The sequence below is a fragment of the Perca flavescens genome, chromosome 23 (assembly GCF_004354835.1).
Source record: "Perca flavescens isolate YP-PL-M2 chromosome 23, PFLA_1.0, whole genome shotgun sequence".
In the NCBI taxonomy this organism is placed as follows: Eukaryota; Metazoa; Chordata; class Actinopteri; order Perciformes; family Percidae; genus Perca; species Perca flavescens.
In genome coordinates, this window is record NC_041353.1 from 19,387,074 (window position 1) to 19,410,317 (window position 23,244).

Here is a 23,244-nt window from a genome sequence, read left to right on the forward strand (position 1 = left end):
GACTCCAGATAAATCCTGGGATCCACACAGGCTCAAGAATGGTGCATGTCCAATAAGCAGCAATGCTGACTGAGATAATACAAGAACAAACCCACCAGGCCGGGGCTTGTGTTTTTATTGAATGTTTTCAGTGATTGCAGCAGCCTGATTAAAGAAGTGTGTTTGTAAATGGAGGGTCATGGATTTGAACCACTGCTCAGCTGTGAAACTACAGAAGAAACCTCCTCAGGAGCTGTACTGTGCTGCAGTCTCAGAACAGAAAATCCTAACTAGAATACAACAGTGGAGACGCGAGTCATCCCAATATTTCGGTCTGACCATGATTTAGCCTTTGGTGGCAATGGCCAATGTTTTGGGGGTTACAGTCTAGACAGCGGATATTCAGGCCATAACTAAGTCTTCCATGCGGCAGTCATTTACAGTCTTATTAGCAACTTGCGATAAAGACAACGTCTACAAACGGATTATCCCTCTGCATTTTGAATGCAAATAAAAAATGTTTTAATTTAAATAATTTTCAGAAGATAGCTGATGGGTTCCGAGATTGTATTTCAGCCAATGGGTTCCACCTCTTTTGCTCTCCACACGGACTGTTTACCTGCATGCAACCAATGCCCACTCAAACATGATTGGTCAGTACTACTGGGACTACATATCAGAAACCAGAACGCTTCCATTACCAAAAGCCTGTCCAGTTGCCTACATATTCTGCATTCATATGCAGCTATCTGTTTATAGAGATTACTGTTGACCTGACCCATAATGCGGCAGAAACATTGAAAGCCACAAGTCAAAAGCGTTGATTGTCATTGGCTTTTATTTATAATTCAACAAAAACACACTTGATTGCATCTTGCTTTCTTGCCAAGAGTTAGATGATAAGCTAGAAACCACTCTTATTTCTGTACTGTAAATATTAAGCGATGACAAGCAGCCTCTTAGCTTAGCAAAAGGACTGAAAACAGTTCACCTGCTTCTGTCCAAAGGTAACAACATCCTCCTACCATCTCCTCTAAAGCTCACTAAATCACTAATTGTACAAAAAACGGAGAATGAAAACGTCACATTGACTACGTTTACATGCACATAATATTCCGGTTTTTACCCTTATTCCGAAAAAGACGATATTCCGACTAAGCTGTTTACATGGCTAATGAAAGTGAATATTCAACTAATATTCCCGTTTACATCTAGCTGTGCAAAATATGATTTTTTTTTTTCAAAGTTTACCAGCGGTGGCGGACTTGTTGGACCGTGCGTACACAGCCTCCCTCTTTCATTCCTTCAACCAGCTTCTAGAAAAGGACGGTGTTGCAATGTGTGCGCATATCCAAAAACCTGTTGATATTCAAGTCTTTGATAATGTTTAAAAGTAGCGGTGTTTTTCCTTCTTATCGGGTCTGAAGCCTTCCAAACTGTTGGCTGGTTGGGTTGTGCACAGCAACCATAACAACGCACAGAGCTGGCCATAAGCCGTAAACCGTCAAGAAGCCGTAAACTGCGGAAAAAACCCTGATCCTGAATGCGCTGTATGCATGTCCAAAGAATGCTTCTAAAACCCGAATAATACCAGAATATATCGCATCTTAATTGGAAAATGCCTATATATAGAAAAAGGCCTTATTTGGAATATCCTGTTTACGTGACCTGTATCAAATTCGGAATATTGTCAAATTCGGAATAATAGTGGAATATTGGTGTGCATGTAAACATACTCGATGTGGTTTTACAGCAGCTATGTGTGGAGCAGTCACTTCCAGGTCTCACCACTGCTTGTCTAGCAACCTCACAGTATTGACAAGACTCCAGTGTCTGCAAATAGGGTTATGACTATTGTTTGTTTAATCTGTTCTCGACAGAAACGTAAAATCGAGTTGTGGTTTTACGGGGAGTTAGGTGCTGACCAGTGTGTTAGCGGTTGTATCGCCAGCTACAGTAGTTCACCAACTAGCCCTGAAAGTTCCCCTTATGTCACAAAGCTTTTAGAATCAGATCATTTGCAAAGAAGTGCATGTGAATTTCATTGTGCCACCTTCTGCTCTGACCAGGCCTTAAGATGTAGGTCAACCTTGGGTCACACCACATGACACTAGATGTAGAGAAGAGGAATAGTTTGATTTGATTGTGACAGCTAGCATGTTATGGTGTGTCACTTAACTACTGTTAGTACTGACACTGAACACCTGCCAGAGTCTGCATCCATCAGAATGTCCGATCAGTGCTTCACTATCTCAGATTTTGCACGTAATGCATCAAAGAGCAGGTGATCAGACAATGTAGTGCTGCCATTGTTGGATGAAAACATGATGCTAATGGTTCAACTGAAATTGTACTCTTCTGTGGGTTGAGAACATTCTAAGTGGATTAAGAGTTAAAAGCCGATTTGGATGAAATGGAAATTGCATGATGGTCAAGGTGAATGCTGTTTGCCTAACATCCTTGAGATATATTAAGACATTTTCATGCTCATGTTTTGGCAAGATTTAGATCCAGATCCAATCCAGATTTCCATTGGCTCTGATCATTTACAGCATTTAATGTTTTTTTTTTCATATCATAATACATATTAACATCTTTTTGTTTCTCTTGTCAAACAACTACTCAACCAAAAAGTATTATGTGATCAAAAGGCACAGAACGATATCTGGCAATCCAAAGCTAACATTAATTCCAAAATAGTTAATTGTATCGTCTTGCACACAATAATGCAAGACTCAATATGTGATCAAATGTGACGGAAAACTGGCTTTTAAACACATCTGGCAGTTGTGAGAGCCAATAAATAGCCTGCTGAAGTGTCAGCCATGTTTGAGAAATGATCGATCATCAGTAGCTGTCAAGAAAAATCTCTCCAGTCATCCCTGTGTTGAAATGAGATATAGCAAAGAGAAATGGTAGAAAACCGAAAACAGAATGTGTTTGTGTGCGTGTCGGTGCCAGAGACACATTAGCCAGCTTCACACTGGTTGAAGTTATGAAGTGGCAAACTTCCAGCGCTTTGCTTCTTCATCCACAGCAGCACACACACACACTCAGTGTTAAAGCTAACTTCTTCCCTTTTATACCAACACACATGCCCATATATGGTGTGGCTGTGTGCCGCTTCGTGTGGCTCAAGTGGAGGTCGATCATCAATCTCTGTCTCTCTCTCTCAGCAAGGGCCATCATGGCGGCCGTCAGCCTCTTTAAATATTATTGTTTTTATCATGACTAATGTGGACGCCACAATTCCGCCAGACAGCACAGTCAAAACAGTGTGTTATACTGTAGTGGTGCTGTAATTTTAATTGCCGTAACAGTAACATTTTGTTCTGTCTTTCCAGTTTAGTTTGAGGTGTTTTGAGCATTTATGAGCTGGTCATACGGTCGTTTTCACCTGAGGTGAATCAATTAACTGTGCAGCGTAGGCCGCAACTAAAGCTTGGTAATCTTTAACTTCTCCAGGGCCACATTGATGATGGCAATAGCAATAACGGTGCCACATGCTGTACATTTGGAGACTGTTTTCCCAAGAAAAACGACCGAATCAGTCGTTTCAGCCAGTGCTCCAAACAGTCATTTTTACGTTCAAGAGACAAAGTTTTCTAGCAGCCGTAAAAAATACTTGGGGAAGCGCTGTTTGTTTCCGGTTCTTAACCATCGGTTTTTTTTTTTTTTTTTTTTTTTTTGCATGACCGCGATCGTTGCCTAACATGAACCACATGGTTGTTATTGTAACTATGACAACAAAAGTCCCCCAACCTTAATGAAGTAGTCATTTTAACCCAAACCACGATCTTTCCAAGTAAGTTTCTGTGCCTAAACCAAACCTCAACCAGAGCGCTGTAATTTCATAAATCGTGTTTATTTTACAACAGTAATTTGTAACCATCATTCAAATGTTGACATTTGAGATATGCTGGGAAATATGCTAATGCTGTTTCTTAGTAAGTGCCAGATGAGAAGATTCATACCTCTTTCATGCCTATATGCTAAATATGAAGCCACGATCAGCAGCCGGTTAACTTAGTATAAAGACTGGAAACAGCTAGCCTGGCTCTGTCCAAAGGTAACAAAATCTGCCTACCTACAACGCGTCGGTCTGTTGTTGGTAAGCAGACTTTATCTTCAAACAGCCAGGCTAGCTGCTTATTTCCATTGTTTGTGCTAAGCTAAGCTAACCAGCTGCTTAATATTTAACGTACAGACATGAGAGTCGTATACATCTTCTCATCTTGCACTCAGCAAGAAAGGGAATTAGCGCATTTCCCTAAATGTCAAACTATTCCTTTTTAAAGAAAAAATGTCCAATAATCCTCCAGCTGCGAACAGGTTCAAAACATATCTGTTGGTGCCTAAATCACGCCCACACCTTGGGTAGTTCTCATCCATCCATGCATACAGCAACTGCTGCATATTGATTAGAAATTATAATCAACGACCAACTAAAAACTTTTGTCCATAAAGGACAAAATGGCAAGTTCTGCCTGAATCTTATTTCATGTTGGTCTCTAAAATCAGTAGGTCCACGCAGTGTTTTTGCAAAATTTGCACAGACAGCTACAGAAAGATAGAGGGTTTGAGGTGGAATCGACCAATAAGATTGTGGAAGGAATGTCTTCAGTCATTTCTTGGAAATACCTTGTAGATTGTAAACAGAATATAAATTATATAGTGTAGCATCCCACATAAACAGCTTGTACAGCTCTTTCCTATAACAGACTTTGTTCAGCTGTCTTCCTGCTTTTACGTTGTTGATTTCTGTCGGTTTTACATTTCACACATATTACTGTGAATACACACACACACACACACACACACACACACACACACACACACACACACACACACACACACACACACACACACACCACTCCAGTGTTCACTCGCTCTCGCACAGAGCAGCAGGGAAGCACCAGCGAGAGAGGAGGAAGAGGCACACACATCAGTGTCTCCCCACCGACATGGTCATTCCTCTTTTCATTTCGCCATTTATGGCCTCCACCCACCATCCTGATTCTATCTCTCTCTAAAGCACACACACTCACACATCTTAGTCGTAACGAAGTCGCAGGATAAACGGCTTTAGTGAGGCTGAAGTGGCTGACGATCCTTATCCCAGAGTAGTCGTCTCTCTCTGTGTGCAATAAAAATGAGTCAGACTATTGCAAAACGACCAGTCTGGTCTATAAAACAATGTATGTACATGTACACCTACACATATCGTCACAATGAATGACGATTCAAAACAAATAGTACAAACTACGTTGCTACAATTAACACAAAAAGTAGTAACCGTGTTACAAAATTAGCACAAACTTCTACAGAAAGCAAAAATCAGTAACCGCTGATACAGTACAAACCGAAAACAAGTTTCAAGTAATAGCCAACTTGCAATACAACGGGCAAAGTAAAAGAACTGGTGCTGCTTTTCAGACTGCAGCCAAACAGTACAGTACAGATTTGTTTTCATCATGTTGAACTTCTTTAATTTCTCTTAACTTATTCTTTTTTGAGGGGGCATTTTGGCCTTAAATTGATAGAATGATTGTAGACAGGAAAGGGGGGAGAGAGAGGGAAGACATGGAGCAAAGAGCCGCAGGTCGTAATCGAACCCTGGGCCGCTGCGGTAAGGACTGAACAACCAGACATGGGGCGACGCTGTACCAGGTGAGCTACCAGAGTGCCCCTGAACTACTTTAATTTCTCGATATCAAGTGTCTCTGCGACTTAAACTGAAAACATCAGATCACTAGTCATAATCCCAGAGCGTGGACCAAAAATGAACCTAAAATCTGTCTAGCATCCACAATTTATCTTTTTTTACCCATAGACCTCTGCTCTACAGGGACCCCATCCAAACTGTCAAACTGGGCACGTGTATATATTTTTTCCACTGTGTGCCTAGCTGGGGTTTGTGTCATTTTTACCCTGAGAAATGAATCTGGGTGGTGGTGCTGTGGTTCAGGGAGATTACAGGCCTCTGAGCTCCAAACCATGGGAGGAGACCTGTTGCACCACAGGCTATACAAAGCCTGCAAACCACATGCCTGTCATCTAAATACATACAGTGAACTGGTGCACTGCCCCTGGAGGGAAACCAGTAGGGGAAAGAATCCTACATTGTCCTACTGACTGCTAGTGTTTTCAACCAGAGGTGGCAGGTCTCTGTCAGACCGCCCTCATGCTGATAAACTTCGGCCCCGTTTGATCAAACTTTTTCATCGCAAGCACTCCGGTCTGAGAAGTTTTCGTCTTCCTCTACTGTCAGAGTGAGGAAAACAAGCTGTTCTATGAATCATCCGAGGTGGGACAAGTATTCAAATCCTACAGTAGTAACAGTAGAAATACCACAATGTAAAATATACTTTAAGTAAAAAATCCTCTATTCAAATGTTTACTCAAGTTAAAGTACAGAAGTATTTGTAACACAAATACAGTTAAGGTGCCCGGTGGAGTTAAACAAACGTTAAATTTACATTCAAACAATATGGGGACCCACTCATAAAAACATTACTGCTACTACCACTCAAAACTTAAGTAGTATTATGCAGAAAGGCCGTTTCCAGAGCTATATATGATTTGTAAATACATTGTTGTATTACTATCCTGTGTTAACTGCATCATATTTTTATTAAGATTATTTATTTTCTATGTAAAATCTCCCTTTACAAAGTAGCAAGTAAGTGGAGATGAAGTATGGAGTAATATAAAAAGAAAAGTACAAGTAATTGAACTTAAGTGAGTACATGTACTTTACATTCCACCACTGTAAGTATAAGCATTTCCCTTCATTGCCACCAATGTGCACTTTATCTTGAGATGTGCGTGTCAGCTGCGAGTTGCTATAACTTGTTTCAGAGGATGTTGACGTTTCTGTAATTGTATCTACTCTTCATTCCCTCCATCTCAATGTTTGCTGGCATCCCACCCACAACCTCCTTCAGGACCCCTGGGAGTCCCCCTGGACCCCGGGTTTGTGTGGACTGACCTTAAATCCCATTGAGATGTGGGCTATTATGCAACACTCAGCGCTGCTCATGAATGGCAATTAAGTCCTAGAACTCAATAGGAAAAGGTGGAGGGTGATCAAGCAGCAGAGTACAATAAAACTGCATATTCATGAAAACTGAACTGGAGATATTGTGATTGTAATCACACAAAACTATTTGTTCACATTCAACAGCCCAAATAGAAAGATTAGTTCAACTTTTCAGATGTTACAGCACTGTTCATCTTCAGAAAAGATTACGGAGTCACTAAAACGTAACGCAGTTGAATATCAAGCCCATTTAATTTAAACAGAATAGCAAAATATGTCCACCAGATATCATAGAAATATTATTTTATGTCATGAGAGAATCCGACAGTGCATGCATAACCTTCCTTAAAGGTCTCATACTGTCAATGTCGACTAACCACGGGTTGGATCATTTCCCCTCAGTGTTGCAGTGCTGTGTCCGGAGGGTACGCACCTCACGTGAAAATACCGGCAGGAAGACTCACCAGCGACCGCTGAACGCAGCACTAATCTCCCGGTGATGAAACGCTGATCAGGAAGAGAAGAACAGATAAACAACACAAAGTTGTCAGGTCCGCCGATCAAAGATAATGCGTCTGACGTTCCCGGACGCAGCGCACAGCTGGATGGAAGGAGGGATGTATAAACAGCTGGGTGGACAGACGCGTGGATGGGTGGGCAGAGCGAACAGCAGCTCTGACTGGAATGAATGAATCCCTAAAACGGAGTGTCAGTGGAAATATACGGAGCGGAGCTGCTGGAGTTGCCGACACTCTGCTGCCTCTGACCGGCTGCTGAGGCTGCTGCATGCCGCTACATCTCCACACTGAGGGGGGACAGCGACCTCTACTGGCCGGAAGCTAAAACACAAGGAGCAAATTAGCCATTTAAACGTCACAATGGACGTGATTACAATGATCTAAAAGCGGTTTTTAGACGAAAATGCCCCCATCACCATTTATTTCAGTATGGCTGAAATGGTTGTTGGTTTGATGTTCAATATCATAAAGTCAGAGAGAACCTGATAGTTGTAGGTATTTTTCTGCTGGCCATGGACACTTGACTTACTTACTGGTTCTACTCCATCAGAACAATAAAATCATGATGGGGTAAATCATTTAATTAACTTCAGGTTTTTCTGCTCCTACATGGGATTTAAATTGTGCGTTGTACTCTTGTTGCCAGTGCAACCTGTACAGTTCAACATTTAAGTTGATTTGGCAAACTTAATTAAAAAAAAAATTTAACATTAGTACTTGACCTCCTATTTGCAACTTAAGAATTGAAACTATCTATTAAATTAATTTGGTTTAAAACTGCTCCTAAATTTAGCAGAGCGCCATATGTTTCTTAAGGTTACACGAGGTTACTCTAGGTGACATGTTGTAGAATGACTATCCGTGGTTAAGATGAATGATAGGCCTACGTTAGCTGAAGCAATATGTTCACCAGGTGCAGCTGCCGCTACATTAATAAAGCTGGCATTGATTTTGGTTGCAATCCCTTCTCATTGCGTCACTAAATTGTTTGTTTGTTGCTAGATACTGTAATGACACCCCTTGATCAGACACCAACGCTCTACATTTGTCTCCTGTTCAATCGGCGACATTTCAGCTGATTAAAAGTTGATAAAAAAATTGACTTTTGATTCTGAACTCACGGAAGTAAACTGTATCCTCCAGTGGTCTAACAAATACTGCTGACAGGTTTTGTGTGTGTGTGGGTGTGTGGTTGCTCTGTCTGTATTCTCAGAGCGTGGTGGCTGAACCAGTCATACACTGATATTGGTCTCTGACATTAACTTAGGACTTCTTACTTAGTGCCAACGTCCCTCATCTGGTTTTTCCGTGAGCGCACTCACACTTTCTCCGCATATTCAAACTCGTGGTAAATTAGACCGGAACTAAAGCTATAAAGCGAGGTAAAAGTGGCTACCATTTCTTTTTTGCGCACTTCCGCGAGTTGCATCCACTTCTCGGCACATTTCAACCAACGCGGGCTGCGCTTTTACGCACGACACCAGTGACACTGTGGAGGAGAGCTGAGTGGCATGAAGACCGTCTACGTGTGAGCATTTAGCTGTCATCACTGCAAGAAGATGATCCTGCTGCCGGCTCTGTTGTTCATTCTCTGGGGAGAAGAGGCTCGGTGCCTGGAGGAGAATGGAGGCTTCACTTTTGATGGAGACCTCCGCCACTTCGCTGTGGCCACCAACACTGTTTACATCGCTACAGCGGAGACGCTCTACCAGCTGAGCCACGACCTGACTCTGGTCCAGAGTCTGACTCAGAGAGGAATCCTGAAGGACGGGTATCAGACGGACGATGCGCAGTTTTCCCGGGTTTCTGAGACGGATGAGCGGAACGCGACTTTCAGCGTCAACATATTATTGCCTTTTGTTGAGAATAAAACTCTGATCAGCTGCGGTGTGATCGAGTGCGGTTACTGCGAGGTGCTGGACCTGAACAACATTTCAAAGATTCAGTATATGGAGCACATCGAGGTGGGATCCCAAAGGCGCAGCAGCGCATCCATCGGCTTCCTGGTGAATGTGGTGAATGTGGAGAAAACAGAGACTTACATTCTGACTGCCACACAGCAATACGAAGACAAATCCACAAAGAGCAGCTGCTCCACGGAATCAGAAGCGGTAGAACTTCGTAATACGAATCACAAGCAATATGGAACTATATTTATCAAAATTAGCGAGTTCTCTTCCGTTGCGATCAAACGTTATCCTACAGGTAGTGTGGAGTTTGTGGATGGATTTCAGATCAGTTTAACCATTTATCTTTTCTCTAACCTGCCCTCAAGTGACAAAAGCAACAGAGTCCGTCTCATTTGGCTCGAGGGCAAAACAAACAAAGCGCAGACTCTCAGGTCGCTGCGGGGAGCGACCCTCAGCATCTCTGATGGGGGGAAAGGCAGCAGACTCCTCGCCTCCTCCGTGATCCCGGGCGGGCCGCCGGTGCTCTGGAGCGGCGTGTTCAGTGTGGACGGAGAACACACCGACACAGAAGCTGCTACTGTTTGACATCAGCCCTCCTCTCACCGGAGACACTGATAAAGATCCAGACTTCTGTAGTGTCTGCAGCACTGACAGGATAAGACCGCCGGTTGGTCGTTGTGTTTTAAATGAAATAGACTGTTGAGTGATTGAATGATGTTTCCAACTTTTACTGTAGTTTAATCTACATCTGCCTTCTGTATCAACAGAAAGTTGGTTCACTTCATTATTCTTTGGTTTTAAAAGTTCCAGCAGTGAGAAAATATGTCACTCTATGTGGGAACAATCCAATATGATTCAGTATTTCCATTTCTGTAACTATGATGAAGACATTATACCAGGCCTACCCATAATAACAATAATAATTATAATTTATACTTTATAATTTATTATGGTTATTATTATTATTATTATTATTATTATTATCTGTTTCATATTCTAAGAGCGAAATGAATGAGCAAAGTTCTAAGAAGTTAGAAAAATAATGCAAGGAAGTCTGTCTCAATTTTTATTTTAAAATAATTTGGGACTGTAATACTTTATCACAATATTGTGAAAGTTTTCTAAATCTTTAGCATTTCCACAATGACAAAAAATGTTTTCAAAGGGCAAGCATTGTTGAGGAAGGACTTTTTGGGTTTTGCTGACTGAAGCTTGACCTATTTCACAATCAAAGCAAAACTGTATTCCGTAGGTTTTATGTCTTTAGAAGGTGAGAGGCCAAAATAATTAAAATGTCACTGCACCCTCAGACCATCTACATAGATACATTAATTACTATTATATGTAATATTAGTTAGCCATACTGTATGTATCCTAAATGAGATGATGTAAGCTGTGAAAAAGAAGTAGGCTAACAGTCTAACTCACTAGATCCAATGATGGTGAGAGTTGTTGGCCTCTATATGAGGATAACAATTGTAACAAAATATGTTTGTTTAGTATTATTAAAGTGACTGATTTAATTTTCCTTAATTGTTTCCAAGTAAAACTAAACAGTATTTATGTTAAGCAAACTAGCTGGGTGGACAGGAGCTTCAGTCATTGGACATGCTACAACAATAATATTGACTGGGATGTATATCTACATATATTATTATTATTATTGTTTTTAGTTGACACTATGTAATACATATGCCAGCAGCTCCCTGTTGCACATCACATTCAAAGGCACAGTGAAAGGATAAATAAAATGTATTAACATGACTCACCGTGAGTACACTTGATGACCTAGCAATTCAGTTAATTGAGCTTTGATTACTCATAAACTACTTCAAGTATCATCAATACTTCAAAGATCTACTCTTCAGAAATCCATAAATATCTGTTTGATTCAGATCTGATGATCAATGTGTTTTTGTCTCTCAGCCAAAGACTCTGAAGCCCAAGGCGGTGCTCTTCAGGCAGAAGTCCATGACCTCTGTGCTGGCAGTGAGACACAAGGCCTGGATGGTTTTCTTCATTGGGACAGGAGATGGCCAGCTCATTAAGGTGTGTATAAATAGTGATGCACATTGATTATTGAAATAATCAATACTTCAACGACACAGGTAATGGCATGAATGCTTCCATTACAACTTAAATTGGAACCATAATGTGATTTTATTGATGTGCAGAAGGCGTAGAAAATAATGTCCAATTTCTTGCAATAGTTTTGGTTAATACGACCAGCTTCCTGTCATCCTCTTTCTTTTTTCTCCATCTTCTTGATATGACAGTAAATATTCTGCATTCTACATGCTCACTCACACGATTATAGTATTGAACAGAAGTCTGAGAACACTCCACAGTGACCCTCCACCAGACACAATAGGCTCTTTCATGCTGAGTTTACTTTCACAAGTGTTCATAAAACCCCTAAGTGTATTTCTCCCAGCTATGCAGCTGAGGCCTACCAGTGAAGAATGGCTTTGCTATTGACTCGCTGGCAAATGTAACGCATAAGGGAAGACAGCTGATAGCTGGAGAAAAAATGATGCAGAAAGTGCAGACCACTCGCCTTTTGTCGTTAAAGATCATATTGTGATGCTGTGTGAGTAGATAATAGATAGATAATTAACTGGAACATACGTATAAACCTATGCAACCTATTGGTGGTGAGAATTTGCCTGGGTGGGGTCAAGTATCAGACATACCAAATAGCATTATTTGTTTATGCAATAAAATGCTCATTTCTCTTTATATAAGCATCTTGCCTAATAATTGAAGTCTCACTGTTTACAGTAGGGGACCTAAATTAGTTTAATTTTGTTAAATTATACACAAGTATACTACTTCAACAAGAAACAAAAATTAACATAATGCCATGGTCATCATCACGCTCTGTATATTACTCTCTAACATCTGCCCATTTTCATCATGAAATCAAATCTGATGTGACAAATCATGTGGTGGGATTCCCTGTCAGGGTAGTGTTGGTGTGTACAGGGTTGGATGGAGCAGGTCAAACCACTATAACCAAACTTATTGGCAGAAAGCCACCTATTGACCCCAATAACAACATACCCACTCTCAGCCTCAACCCTTTCCCTCTTAACGTCTAGTGTAAGATTCATTTCCTGTCACAGTTTACCAGAAGCAGGGCCCACATGCAGCCACTTTGAGAGGGTAAGAACCGTTAAAGGCAGTTTCACTTTAAATATCCATCAGTCAACAACTGTCAACAGTTGGGCAGTAAGAACAGGCAAACAGATCCATGGGTAGTCTGAGGCCGGAGGGTAGGCACCGAGGCAAGGTGCAAGTCAAACTCGCAGATAACTGGCAACAAGCATCTACAGCAGCATGGCAATGTAGGCACTTGGGAAACTAAAAACTAGCTGCTCTCCATATACAATGAGACTGACTGAGGAAATTAGGTCCAGCTGTGTAGACAGGTGAATGGTCAGGTGATCTCCAGAGGAGGTAAACTCACGAAAGGGGATGTGAAGCATGACGGAACCTGAAAAACTCCAGGACGTACACTGAGTGAGGCTGAAGAGGGAGACACCATGACATTTCTGCTTAAACATTTAGTTTAGTCAAGTGGCTTGACATGTATAAGATGCCTGAACCACAGACTCATCAGGAAATGCAACTCTTCCTCTACTCAGACCACACAGCCATTGATTGCAGCAGCAAATCCTTTTCTTAATATTTTGTTTGTACAGGTCTAATATACTAGTCTGTGACATGTGATACCCTTGGTTGAATTCAATTTAGTTAGTTCCCCAATTCATGAAATATCAACGTAGTGTCACACCCACATGCAGACAAACATGTACAATTGGCAAAAGAACAGAGAAGGTCAGATTACAGCACACACAGAGGGATTGTGACTTTATTCTCTGCTCAGGACACCATTACTCCACTATATCTTTACATAGCAAATAGTTGTTTGCTGCTATACTAATGTTCTGAATGTCATGTAAAAATCCTTTTTTAAGGCAAAAATGGTTTGGGATTTGGCTAAATCTTAATAGAAAGAGCCAAAGAATCAATTTTGCTGGCTAAATAACACTGTGAAAACAAGAGGTAAGGCAAAACCAACTGAGCCGCTATTATAAAGCCTACCGTAAATATTCTATTATCCAGGTTACCTGGTCAGGCAAGCCAACCTTCCAAATTCAAATTAGCCATACTAGCATACAGTTGGTTAGCCTGCTGACCTTTTAACATGAATTGATTAAAAACTATTTGTTCCCACTACCATTTTATGACCAGAGGAGTTCCTCTCTCCAGCTTAGTTTGTTGGCTAACTTCCACGCAATACAAGTTTTAATCCACCCATTAAACCATAACCTTTGATCTTTACCAGCACAGCAGCTTAGTCTACCAGAAACATAACTAAGCTACATTGTTGTTGTTGTTGTCAGCTTGCTGTGGACAAGAACTATCACACCACCTGTCCCAGGGTGCTCTACAGGGCCACTGATGACCGCCAAGTGTTTCCCAAAATGCTTCTGGATCAAGTGGATCTTAAACATGTGTACCTGCCACTTAGAAACCAGGTAGGTGCATTGTACATGTATCCAGTCTTGTATAAAGTACTTAGTAGTTAGAAGTTAAAGTCACCTTTTAGAATATTACTTAAGTAAAAGTCTTAAAGTCTGATCTTTGCTGTACTTTAGTATCAAAGGTAATTTTCTGATATTAAATACTTAATTAGTAGAAGTTAAAGTAAAAACTTTGATTATGAACTTTATTGTGGCTTCCTTATAGTAAAGTATAATATTCAGGGTTTCCACACCTCCTTAAACATCAAATTCAAAGTCTGACATCAACAAAGAGAAAAACAGAAACAGAATATTCATTGTTTGTGAGGAAGAATCTTTCACTCCAATGTACGATTTTGCTGAGGGGAAATGTAGTGGAGTAAAAGTTTCCAGAAATATAAATAACAAAGTAAAGATACGTGAAAATTCTACGTAAGTACAGGAACTAAATATTTGTACTTTGTTACATTACAACAGTGCATGTATCACGTGTGAGGCCGTGATGAATGCTGGGAGCTTATGAATACTTTAAATGGTTCAGATCATTTTATTATCACAATGTCTTATGTACAAATGCTATATTTTAAAGTTGTTGCTATGTTTTGTTCTAGATGAAGCGTGTGCCTGTGTCAAACTGCAGCACATACACAAATGTGCAGGACTGTTGGTCTGCACAGGATCCGCACTGCGCCTGGTGCGGCACTAAAAAAGGTCAGGAACAACATCTGCAGGTGACCCCTTCAAAGAATTATGAACTTGGTTAAAACATAATGTTCTCCTCCTAGTTGCACATTTGAAGATGACTGCCAAGATTCAGACTGGTTATCCATTCCTGACGATTCTCAACAGAAAATGGTTTCCTACAAAGTTGTAAAGGACGACACAGGCCAGGTGAAGATTACGTACAGGCTTTTAAGTTTATTCAGTTGTGATTGTTAGTTTTTGTTTTTTTTTGCAAACACTTCTTCACACAATTCTTCCTTTCTCAGATCACACTTAACATCCAGACACATCTGAGTGTGGGCCAGAAGGCGCTGTCTAACTTCGCCTGTCGATTCTCTGCAAGTTCCATTAAGCTTTGCAGAGACGGCCTTCCTCAACAATTCCCACAATGCACCTGCATCCTTTCTAATAGCACACTTCCTGCTGGAGGTCAGTGACATGTGATAAATACAATAATCCATTGAATTTAAAACCTGAAGATCAATGACTTTCACTGTCACAAGAATCCTCAAATGAAGTCGAGAAATCTGTGTTGTTTAATGTATATTGGTCCAAGACATCACATATTCACTTCTTTTTTCCCTTAACAGGCCTGCATGTCACAGTTAAGATTAGAGTTGGGACGACACAATTGTCTAAAGCACTGAAGCTGTCCAACTGCTCAGACATCAGGGGACCACCAACTTCTGTCCTGTAAGTCCACTACCATTATAAAGAAATCTAAGTAGACAGATCATGTCTAACATAAATGATCAAAGATAGAGCTGAGAAACAAAAGACTTATTAATTATCAGGACCCAGTTACACAGAAAAAATAATGTAACCTTGTCTTGTTCCGGAATCTGGTTGTTCTTTATTTGTGTCATGCCAAGGTTTATCTATTGAGAATCAGTGTGAAGAAGTACAAATAAACACTTTAGCTGTTAACTCAACCTCAGGCATCCAACTGAGATAAGACACATGCATACAACGGAAAGCTGAACACACAAACACATATTAACCCACACATGGCAGTAATCAAAAACTTTGTATATAAAGCAGAGATATTCAACAGGGGGTCCGTGACCCCTAGGGGGTCCTCAGAGTAAGTGCAGGGGGGCCGCCCAATTATGTCTAAAATGTTTTTCAAAGTTTCTTTTTTCAAAAGTTCAAATATGTCTGAAAATATACAATAATATGAATTCAACCTATTATTAGGAAAGATAATTTGGCCTTTTTGTGAAAAAAAAACATTTAATTTGTACATTGAAGATAAGCTTATTATAGGTAAAGTAGCCATATGGTAGCCATAGAGGTACGCTTAAGGATTCACTGTGCCTTCCACATGTATGTTTAACATTAAAACATGATATATACTTTATGTACAGTAGTAGGGGGTTCCTTCTCTGTCTCTCTTTCAGCTAAGGGGTCCTCGGCCTAAAAATCATTGAAGACCCCTGATATAAAGGTTACGAAAAGAAAACAAATACACATTACATAGAACAAAAGATGTAAGAATGTAATAGAATAATCACTAAAGAAGCAGTTAACTCGGATACAACAGCCTCAAGTTTTTCAAAAATTGATAGAAAAAGACCCCATGTGTGGCGGGGGAGGGTTCAGTGGGTAGAGTAGGGCACATATACTTAAGCATCGTGAAGCAGAGCCATTTCAGTGCCCATGTTATCCAATCTGTCTGTTGACACCAGCTGTGATCAGGAGTGGAACGCTCGCACCAGCCCGTGTGCTGCAGCGGGAGTTGCGTCATCTCAGTTAGGTAATCTAACACAGGAATGCCACAGTGTAGCCAGATTCTTTACAAAATAAAACACATTTCAAGATTAAACACCCAGGTTTATAGTTATTTAGGCTTTCTTGACTTCTCAGCTGTGTCTAGACAGGCGGTCGGGCACACAGAGAGACACACAGACAAAGAGAGTGACACACACACACACACACACACACACACACACACACACACATACACACACACACAGGTGAGACTGGCCTGGCTGGAGGTGGTGGGGGTTGTTGAGTGACTACCAAACACACACAGAGAGAGAGAAAGTTGTTGTGAGAGGAGCAGGATTGCTTTGTTGAATGTAGTTGTCAGTGGTTGTGTTTCTTCACCACAAACAGTTTGAACCCCTCCCCTCAGGCAGGAGGTTGCCATCTCAAATCATCCGGACCAAACCTCAACCCATAGTTTCTTCCCCTCTGCAGTCAGCCTTATTAACAAGGCCCCGGACCCTCACTGACATTGACTCTTAACCCCCCACCCCTAGTCCCCACACTTTGCCTTAATACGTCCTGGACTATACACCTGCCCATTGCACATACTATATTTTTTTTACTTTTTTTTCTTGTGTTAAACAGCTATTTTGTATATATTTGTTTCTGTATTTATTGTTTATTTTATATTAATGTTTATTATGTTTTATGTATGCACCAACCACTAAGGTAAATTTCTTGTAAGTGTTACTTGGCAAAAAAACCTTTTCTGATTCTGATGAGGTAGCATATACAGTATTCCTATCTTGTGGTCTTTGTGTTAAGTCATTATGATTTATATTTGAGTGTTAACAGTAATAATAGCTTCTAACATTTGTTTTCTTGCAGGTGTCGGCAGTGTATCGGTGCCGGATGTAGCTGGAGCGAAAAAGGCTGTTCCTGGGCAAATGAAGGAGTGGGGAATGTAATTATATTTTTAATTAATTATGATTCCAATCTGATATTAGTACAAAGGGGAAACAAACTACTAGCTTCCATCAAAAGTTAGTTATTTACATGTTGTGTCTCGTTAGCTAATGTTAGCAAGCTAGTCACTAACTAACTCACCACATTGCTGTCTGCTCAAAGTTGTTCAGAGTTTAGACACTTTGCAAAGATGTCACCTTCACTACGAGGAGAGGGGGAGACACATCTATTGCTGATCAGTAATTAGTTAAGCTAACTGCTTGTTAAACCAAAATGTCACATTTGCTATTTCTGAACGTCCAACACATACGATTTATAGTATTGTATTATAGTTGTTGGAATATACCCAAAGCAAGCTGATTTCTTACTTATTATTTTCAGCTTTTTTTTTTTTTTAGCTAAGCTAACGTTAGCTGAAACAGGTCCTGAATCAACTCTTAATAGAACCTTCAAAGTGAATGTCATGCTTCATTTCTTCTCCTAACTTCCTCCTGCAGGACAGTGTTTGCCAAAAGATGGAGTCAGGGATGAACTATTTTGTGAGTCTATAATCCTTAATTCTCAAACACATTTTCCTCTGATTCTCATCTTAGTCACATTCAGTAGAGATTAAAACATCAGTCGAAGATAATTCATTCAAACTGGATATCTTTGTGTGTGTTTTCCTGTCAGAGACCAGAGATCTCCTCCATCACTCCCAGTGTGGTGTCTTTCTACGGCAGAAACCATGCAGTGTTGTCGGGTTCTAACCTCAGTGATGTGATCAGAGTGAGGATCCAAGCGGACATGGACTGCAATCCACAAGAGTGAGTCAATTTAGAGGTTGTTTAAATTTACATTTCATAGTACAATCCTGTTATGCCACTCATTAGGAATTCCAAATTCCTACAAGATTTTCAGTCAATCTTATGTGCACTGTTATTTCCTAAAGCCAGAGGCTGGATTTGTGATGTAAAAGCTGATTGTGCTCCACAGACAATCAATGAGGTTCTGATTTGCTGATCCATAGGGTCTGCTAATTTTATTGTTATGTTCCCTCCAAAAAAGTTGGTCTTCATCTCAATGAGACTACTTTTTGTTATCCACCTTGGGAACACCACAGCAGATCTATGTCAATAACAGTCGCGTAATTACGTAACCGAGTTTAAGTACAGTCGGATTCTGGTTGTACCACAGTTGTTTTCCTTCAATTCCTTATGAATTCTCTTTCACACCACTTGAGTTTTCCATTGACGTTAAAATGGCTATATTAACTTTTCAGTTTGTGTTGATTCCAGCGCCCCAAAAAGCAGACAAAAGTGGAAGTGTTTTTACCACACCTGCTGTCGTGAAAGGTCTTTTCTTTACGGTGCTGTATTGCCTACTGTATATAACTGAGTTAGTGTTACCGAGAGGTCATATAGTCGCGATGAATGTTTTGCTCAAGCAGAAAATCATTCATTTACAATAAGAGAATATGTTGCCTTTAAAGTGTGGTAAACGGTAACTTAGCCTGGATGTATTGTGAGCTAAACCGGTGTTACTGTTACTGTGTCACGAGCCAAAGCACTAAGAGTTTGTTTTAGCAACCAACTTTATAATAACTTGATTTATATAGAGCATTTCATGAAACCCAAGGACGCTTTTACACAACTACAAGGGGACAAGGGAAAAGATAATAATAGTAGGCCAACACAAAGACTGACTACAAGGAATAACATTCCCACGCTAAATGTAAGGGGGTGGGGTGGGCATACATTTAATGTTGGCTACTGACATACAACCACATTGTAGTTATTTTATGAATAAAATAGACATATTACATACCTGAGGGCCTATTTGGGGTGGGTTTTGTATCATTTACAATCCCATAATTGTGTCCATCTGTTGAAAGCACGAGTGTTCCTTTCACTGTTTCTGTCTCATTTGTTGTGGTCATTTATGATCATTGGATAAAAAATACACAATTTCAGAAACATTTTAAACATACTGACTATATATTACATATATAGGAAAAAGTGGTCAGGAAAAGACATGGAACGTAATTGTCACTGCAATCTAACTGATTTCTGTCTGTCTGTGTGCTCTGATCAGATCTCCTGTGTGGAACAACACTGGTGTGAAACTGACGTTCCACATTCCCAGCGCCGATAATAAAGGCGTGGTCAAAGTATGTGTTCTCCTCCCAGATGGTAGTTGCCATGGCAATGCTACAATCACCTACCGGTCGTCCCCATCCTGCACCCACATTGTACCAAGCAGCACCTGGATCAGGTATGACTGGATTTGTTGGCATTTTTTATTTCCCAACACACAAGTTAAGAGTTTGATAAAAGCTTTTTTGAGGATAAGATGTGACTACTTTAGCCTTTTGGCAATGCTTTTAACAATAACTATTTATCATTACGATTTCATTCTCACATTGTTCATTATTCTAAATATAAAAAAAGTTTACTGAGTGCTGAGTGGAGGAGTGTAAAAATATTAAGTTTTTTTGGAGATGGAACAAGAAAAGCTTCAATCAGCTATCAATAAATCCCAAACTAATCATTATTGAAAAAGTAGAATAATGATTGTGAACAAACCGACCATCACTGGGATCAGCTTCTGAATCTGCAGCCCCTTTCAGTAGTGAGGCAATATAAAGCACCCATGGCTGATGGGAAATGTGGTCTTAAAAGATAAATGCAATGGTCTACATCATGGTTATCATAAAGTTATTTTAGTTGATATTTTTATTTGATACTTTGGCATTATTTAATGCTCTAAACAGCACTGTCAACATTAAAAGACACCCAGAACGGTCAGTGAAAATGTAGTTAGCTATTATGGAATGTGTCACCAGGGCTTTGTCACTAATTTCAATAGAATTGACTGAGTCTTACACTTTGTATGGCAGACAAGGAATAGTGCTGAACCTAAGGTAGCTTTTTACTCTAAACGCTGAAAAAGTGTTCGATAGAGTAGAATGGGGTTTTATTTCAGGCGTTACATAAGTTTGGATTGGGCACCCCATTTATAAATTGGGTCAAACTGCTGTATTCCAATCCTAGCTTTCAGTATTAACAAACAGGAAGAAATCCTTAAGTTTCCCCTCCATAGGGGCACGAGGCAGGGTTGAAGATGTGTTCAAAGATGATGTGTTCATGACATTTGAACAGATAATGACTATGTATAACATTCCTAAGAAAGAGTTTGGGAAATATCTTCAGCTGAGAAGTTGTATAATATCTATGCAAAGAAAATTTCCCCTAACATCTTATACTGTGATACAGGAAATATTTCAGGGTGGCCAGCTGGTTGGGGCGGTGCACCTAGATTTTATGGTCTTATCGACAGCCTCATCCACCGAGGCTCAGTGGCCTCAAGAGAGCATTGGAGGAGGATTTGGAGGTTGGGATAGCTGATGAGACGGGAGGAAGTTGTGGGGTCCTTGTATAAGACGTCAAGGGAAGGTCAGACTTGATTGATTATTTATAGGATCATTCATAGGGGTTACTGGACCCCTGTAAGATGGCAGACTAAAATTATTGGATTCAGATATATGCTGGAGATGCGCGAAGAAGCAGAGGCACATTGATGCATATGTTATATGAATGTCAAATGACAACAAACTTATGGGAAGATATTATAACATTCATTAACAAAGTACAATGAGCAGAGTTGATACAGAACCCGGCACTTTGTATATTAGGCATAATACCAGCAGGTATTAGCAGACTCTATGGTGCAGACTGGCCCTCACCACAGGTTGCAGAGTTGTGCTAAGACATTGTGAAAACACAACACATCATCCCTTTTAAAGAATGTGGAGAAATGACCAAAATGGCCAGCTATGAACAATTCATTTTTAACTTGAACAACAGACGGGAGGTATTTTGGAAAATATGGGGCCTCTGCATGAATGCAATATTGCATACTTAATGTGGGAGAATTTGACTCAGTGATTTTAATGTATGTATAAGTCACTACTAATATGTGTGAGAGATGACTGGTATTGTTTTGATATTGGTAGAATACCATAATTTGTGCTACTGGTGTGATGATATGTGGTATGGAGCGAGTTAGACCAATGTTTGGTAAACATTGGTCTAACTCGTGTATGTATATTTTATTTTATTTATTCTTTTCCTTTTTCTTGTTTTTTCAACTCATTTGTTGTTGTTCTCTCCTGTTTTTGTTTAGAGAGAGATCACTATTGTTCTTGTCTCTGTTTCTATAAAAGGCAATAAAATGTGAATGATAAAAAAAAAAAGAATTATCTTATTCTAGGAAACCGTGTCAGTAAGTGAGTAAACAGTTACAGGTTGGGGCCATCTCATGCAGAAAGACACACTTCCCCAAACCAATGTCTTTAACCAAGATCACTTCCTTTAAGTTGCCGCTACTGAAGATGTTACTTTGCCTTTGTTGTAAAACGTCTTTAACACTGTTGCTTGTTAAGGTGCAAAACAATTTATGTACATGTAGCTGGAAGATGCACATAAAAAATTAAATAATCCCAGCACCATAGGCATTAATTTGTCATCATTAACATAAAGAGTTAACAGTAGTTAGCATAAAGAGGCGATAAGTTTTAACTTAAGAACCACAGAGCTTTTACCTCAATGTCATCATTTCACCACGCACCATTTCACAGAAACTTTAAGTAAACTTTAAGTTTGTCACTTACAACCACCAGTAAGCCTACACATATTTCTATTGTGCTCTCTTTATTGTTCTGGTGGTTGTGATGCAAAATGTTTAAAGGAACTAGGTGCTAGTCAGCAGTCTGTATTGGTTTGAATGGCTGTTGGTTTGTCTTTCAGCCAGTCGAACACTTGGGTCCAAGGCCAAATATCTCAACATTTGAGTGATGATCTTAATTTTGAGCACATTCCAACCTTTCCTCTATGTTAGCTACACTTCTTTTTAATGTTGTTTGTTTGAAAATATGTACATTTTCAGCATTTATTTTGTCCAATCATATTGTAAGTTGTAGTGAACACGGAAGCTATAGGACCACAATGAGAGATTTAAACTTAAATTCTCATATGTAGGTAACCCTTATATAAAGGTGGTAGTCACAGATGTGTTTTTACCATCATATCAGGCTGTCATGGTAAAAAATAAAAAACTTTCTTTGGTATTGAATCTGTATTAAATTAGTCATTTACTGATTGGCTGCTGCTCTGTGTCCTGTAGTGGAAGAGGAAGATCACACTCACGGGATCCCACCTGAGTTTGTGGAAGGGGTCACGCACAGCCACGCCCGCAGGAAGTCAGACCTCCTAAGAACAGGAACAATCAGGTTGGTCTGTATATGCCACAATGTATATATTTGTCTTATATTAATTATGTCATGTCAAATCATGTCATGCTGCATTACAGTACATTGTCATGTTATATCACAGCATGCCAAATTATTATAGTAGATTATGTCACATCAAATGTAATCTATAGCATTATGTCATTTAACTCTACATTAGTATAATATTATATATTGTAGTCTCAAGCTTCAATACACATGCAAAAAACTTGCAGAGTGAAGCAAGTCATATACAGTATAATGTGCTCTTTGTTACATAATACATGTCATGTTCTTTTTGTTTATGCTGCATTATAAATTCGTCATCATAATATCATGTAATATCTTATTTGGCATCCTATTAATGTCTTATATTTGTATTAGCATATGTTGTTGTTTTACATCAAGCAGTATCATTGTTATATTGTATTATGCTGTATATAATGTCACATTACATTGCTTAGCTACCATGTCCCCATCTTAACCATGTCATGTTATGCCATATAGAGATATATTACACAAACACAGAGATTTTTTTTTTATTCACTGCAGAGTCTCACCTATGACACACCTGCAGCTGAAAAAGGGATTCCTACTAGCA

The 23,244-nt window shown here is 39.8% G+C and overlaps 1 protein-coding gene across 1 annotated transcript in view; it reads left to right on the forward strand.

Annotated features, from left to right (window-relative positions):
- The first annotated feature begins 10,048 nt into the window (after positions 1-10,048).
- plxnc1 (plexin C1) overlaps positions 10,049-23,244 on the forward strand; it is a 66,891-nt gene continuing 53,695 nt past the window's right edge. The window contains exons 1-11 of the mRNA XM_028571330.1: positions 10,049-10,116; positions 11,376-11,498; positions 13,859-13,993; positions 14,590-14,672; positions 14,764-14,869; positions 14,968-15,130; positions 15,292-15,394; positions 17,300-17,375; positions 17,875-17,916; positions 18,050-18,183; positions 19,451-19,630. Of these exons, the coding sequence (XP_028427131.1) occupies positions 11,421-11,498; positions 13,859-13,993; positions 14,590-14,672; positions 14,764-14,869; positions 14,968-15,130; positions 15,292-15,394; positions 17,300-17,375; positions 17,875-17,916; positions 18,050-18,183; positions 19,451-19,630 (1,100 nt within the window). The 5' untranslated portion in view covers positions 10,049-10,116; positions 11,376-11,420. The remainder of the gene's footprint in view (positions 10,117-11,375; positions 11,499-13,858; positions 13,994-14,589; positions 14,673-14,763; positions 14,870-14,967; positions 15,131-15,291; positions 15,395-17,299; positions 17,376-17,874; positions 17,917-18,049; positions 18,184-19,450; positions 19,631-23,244) is intronic.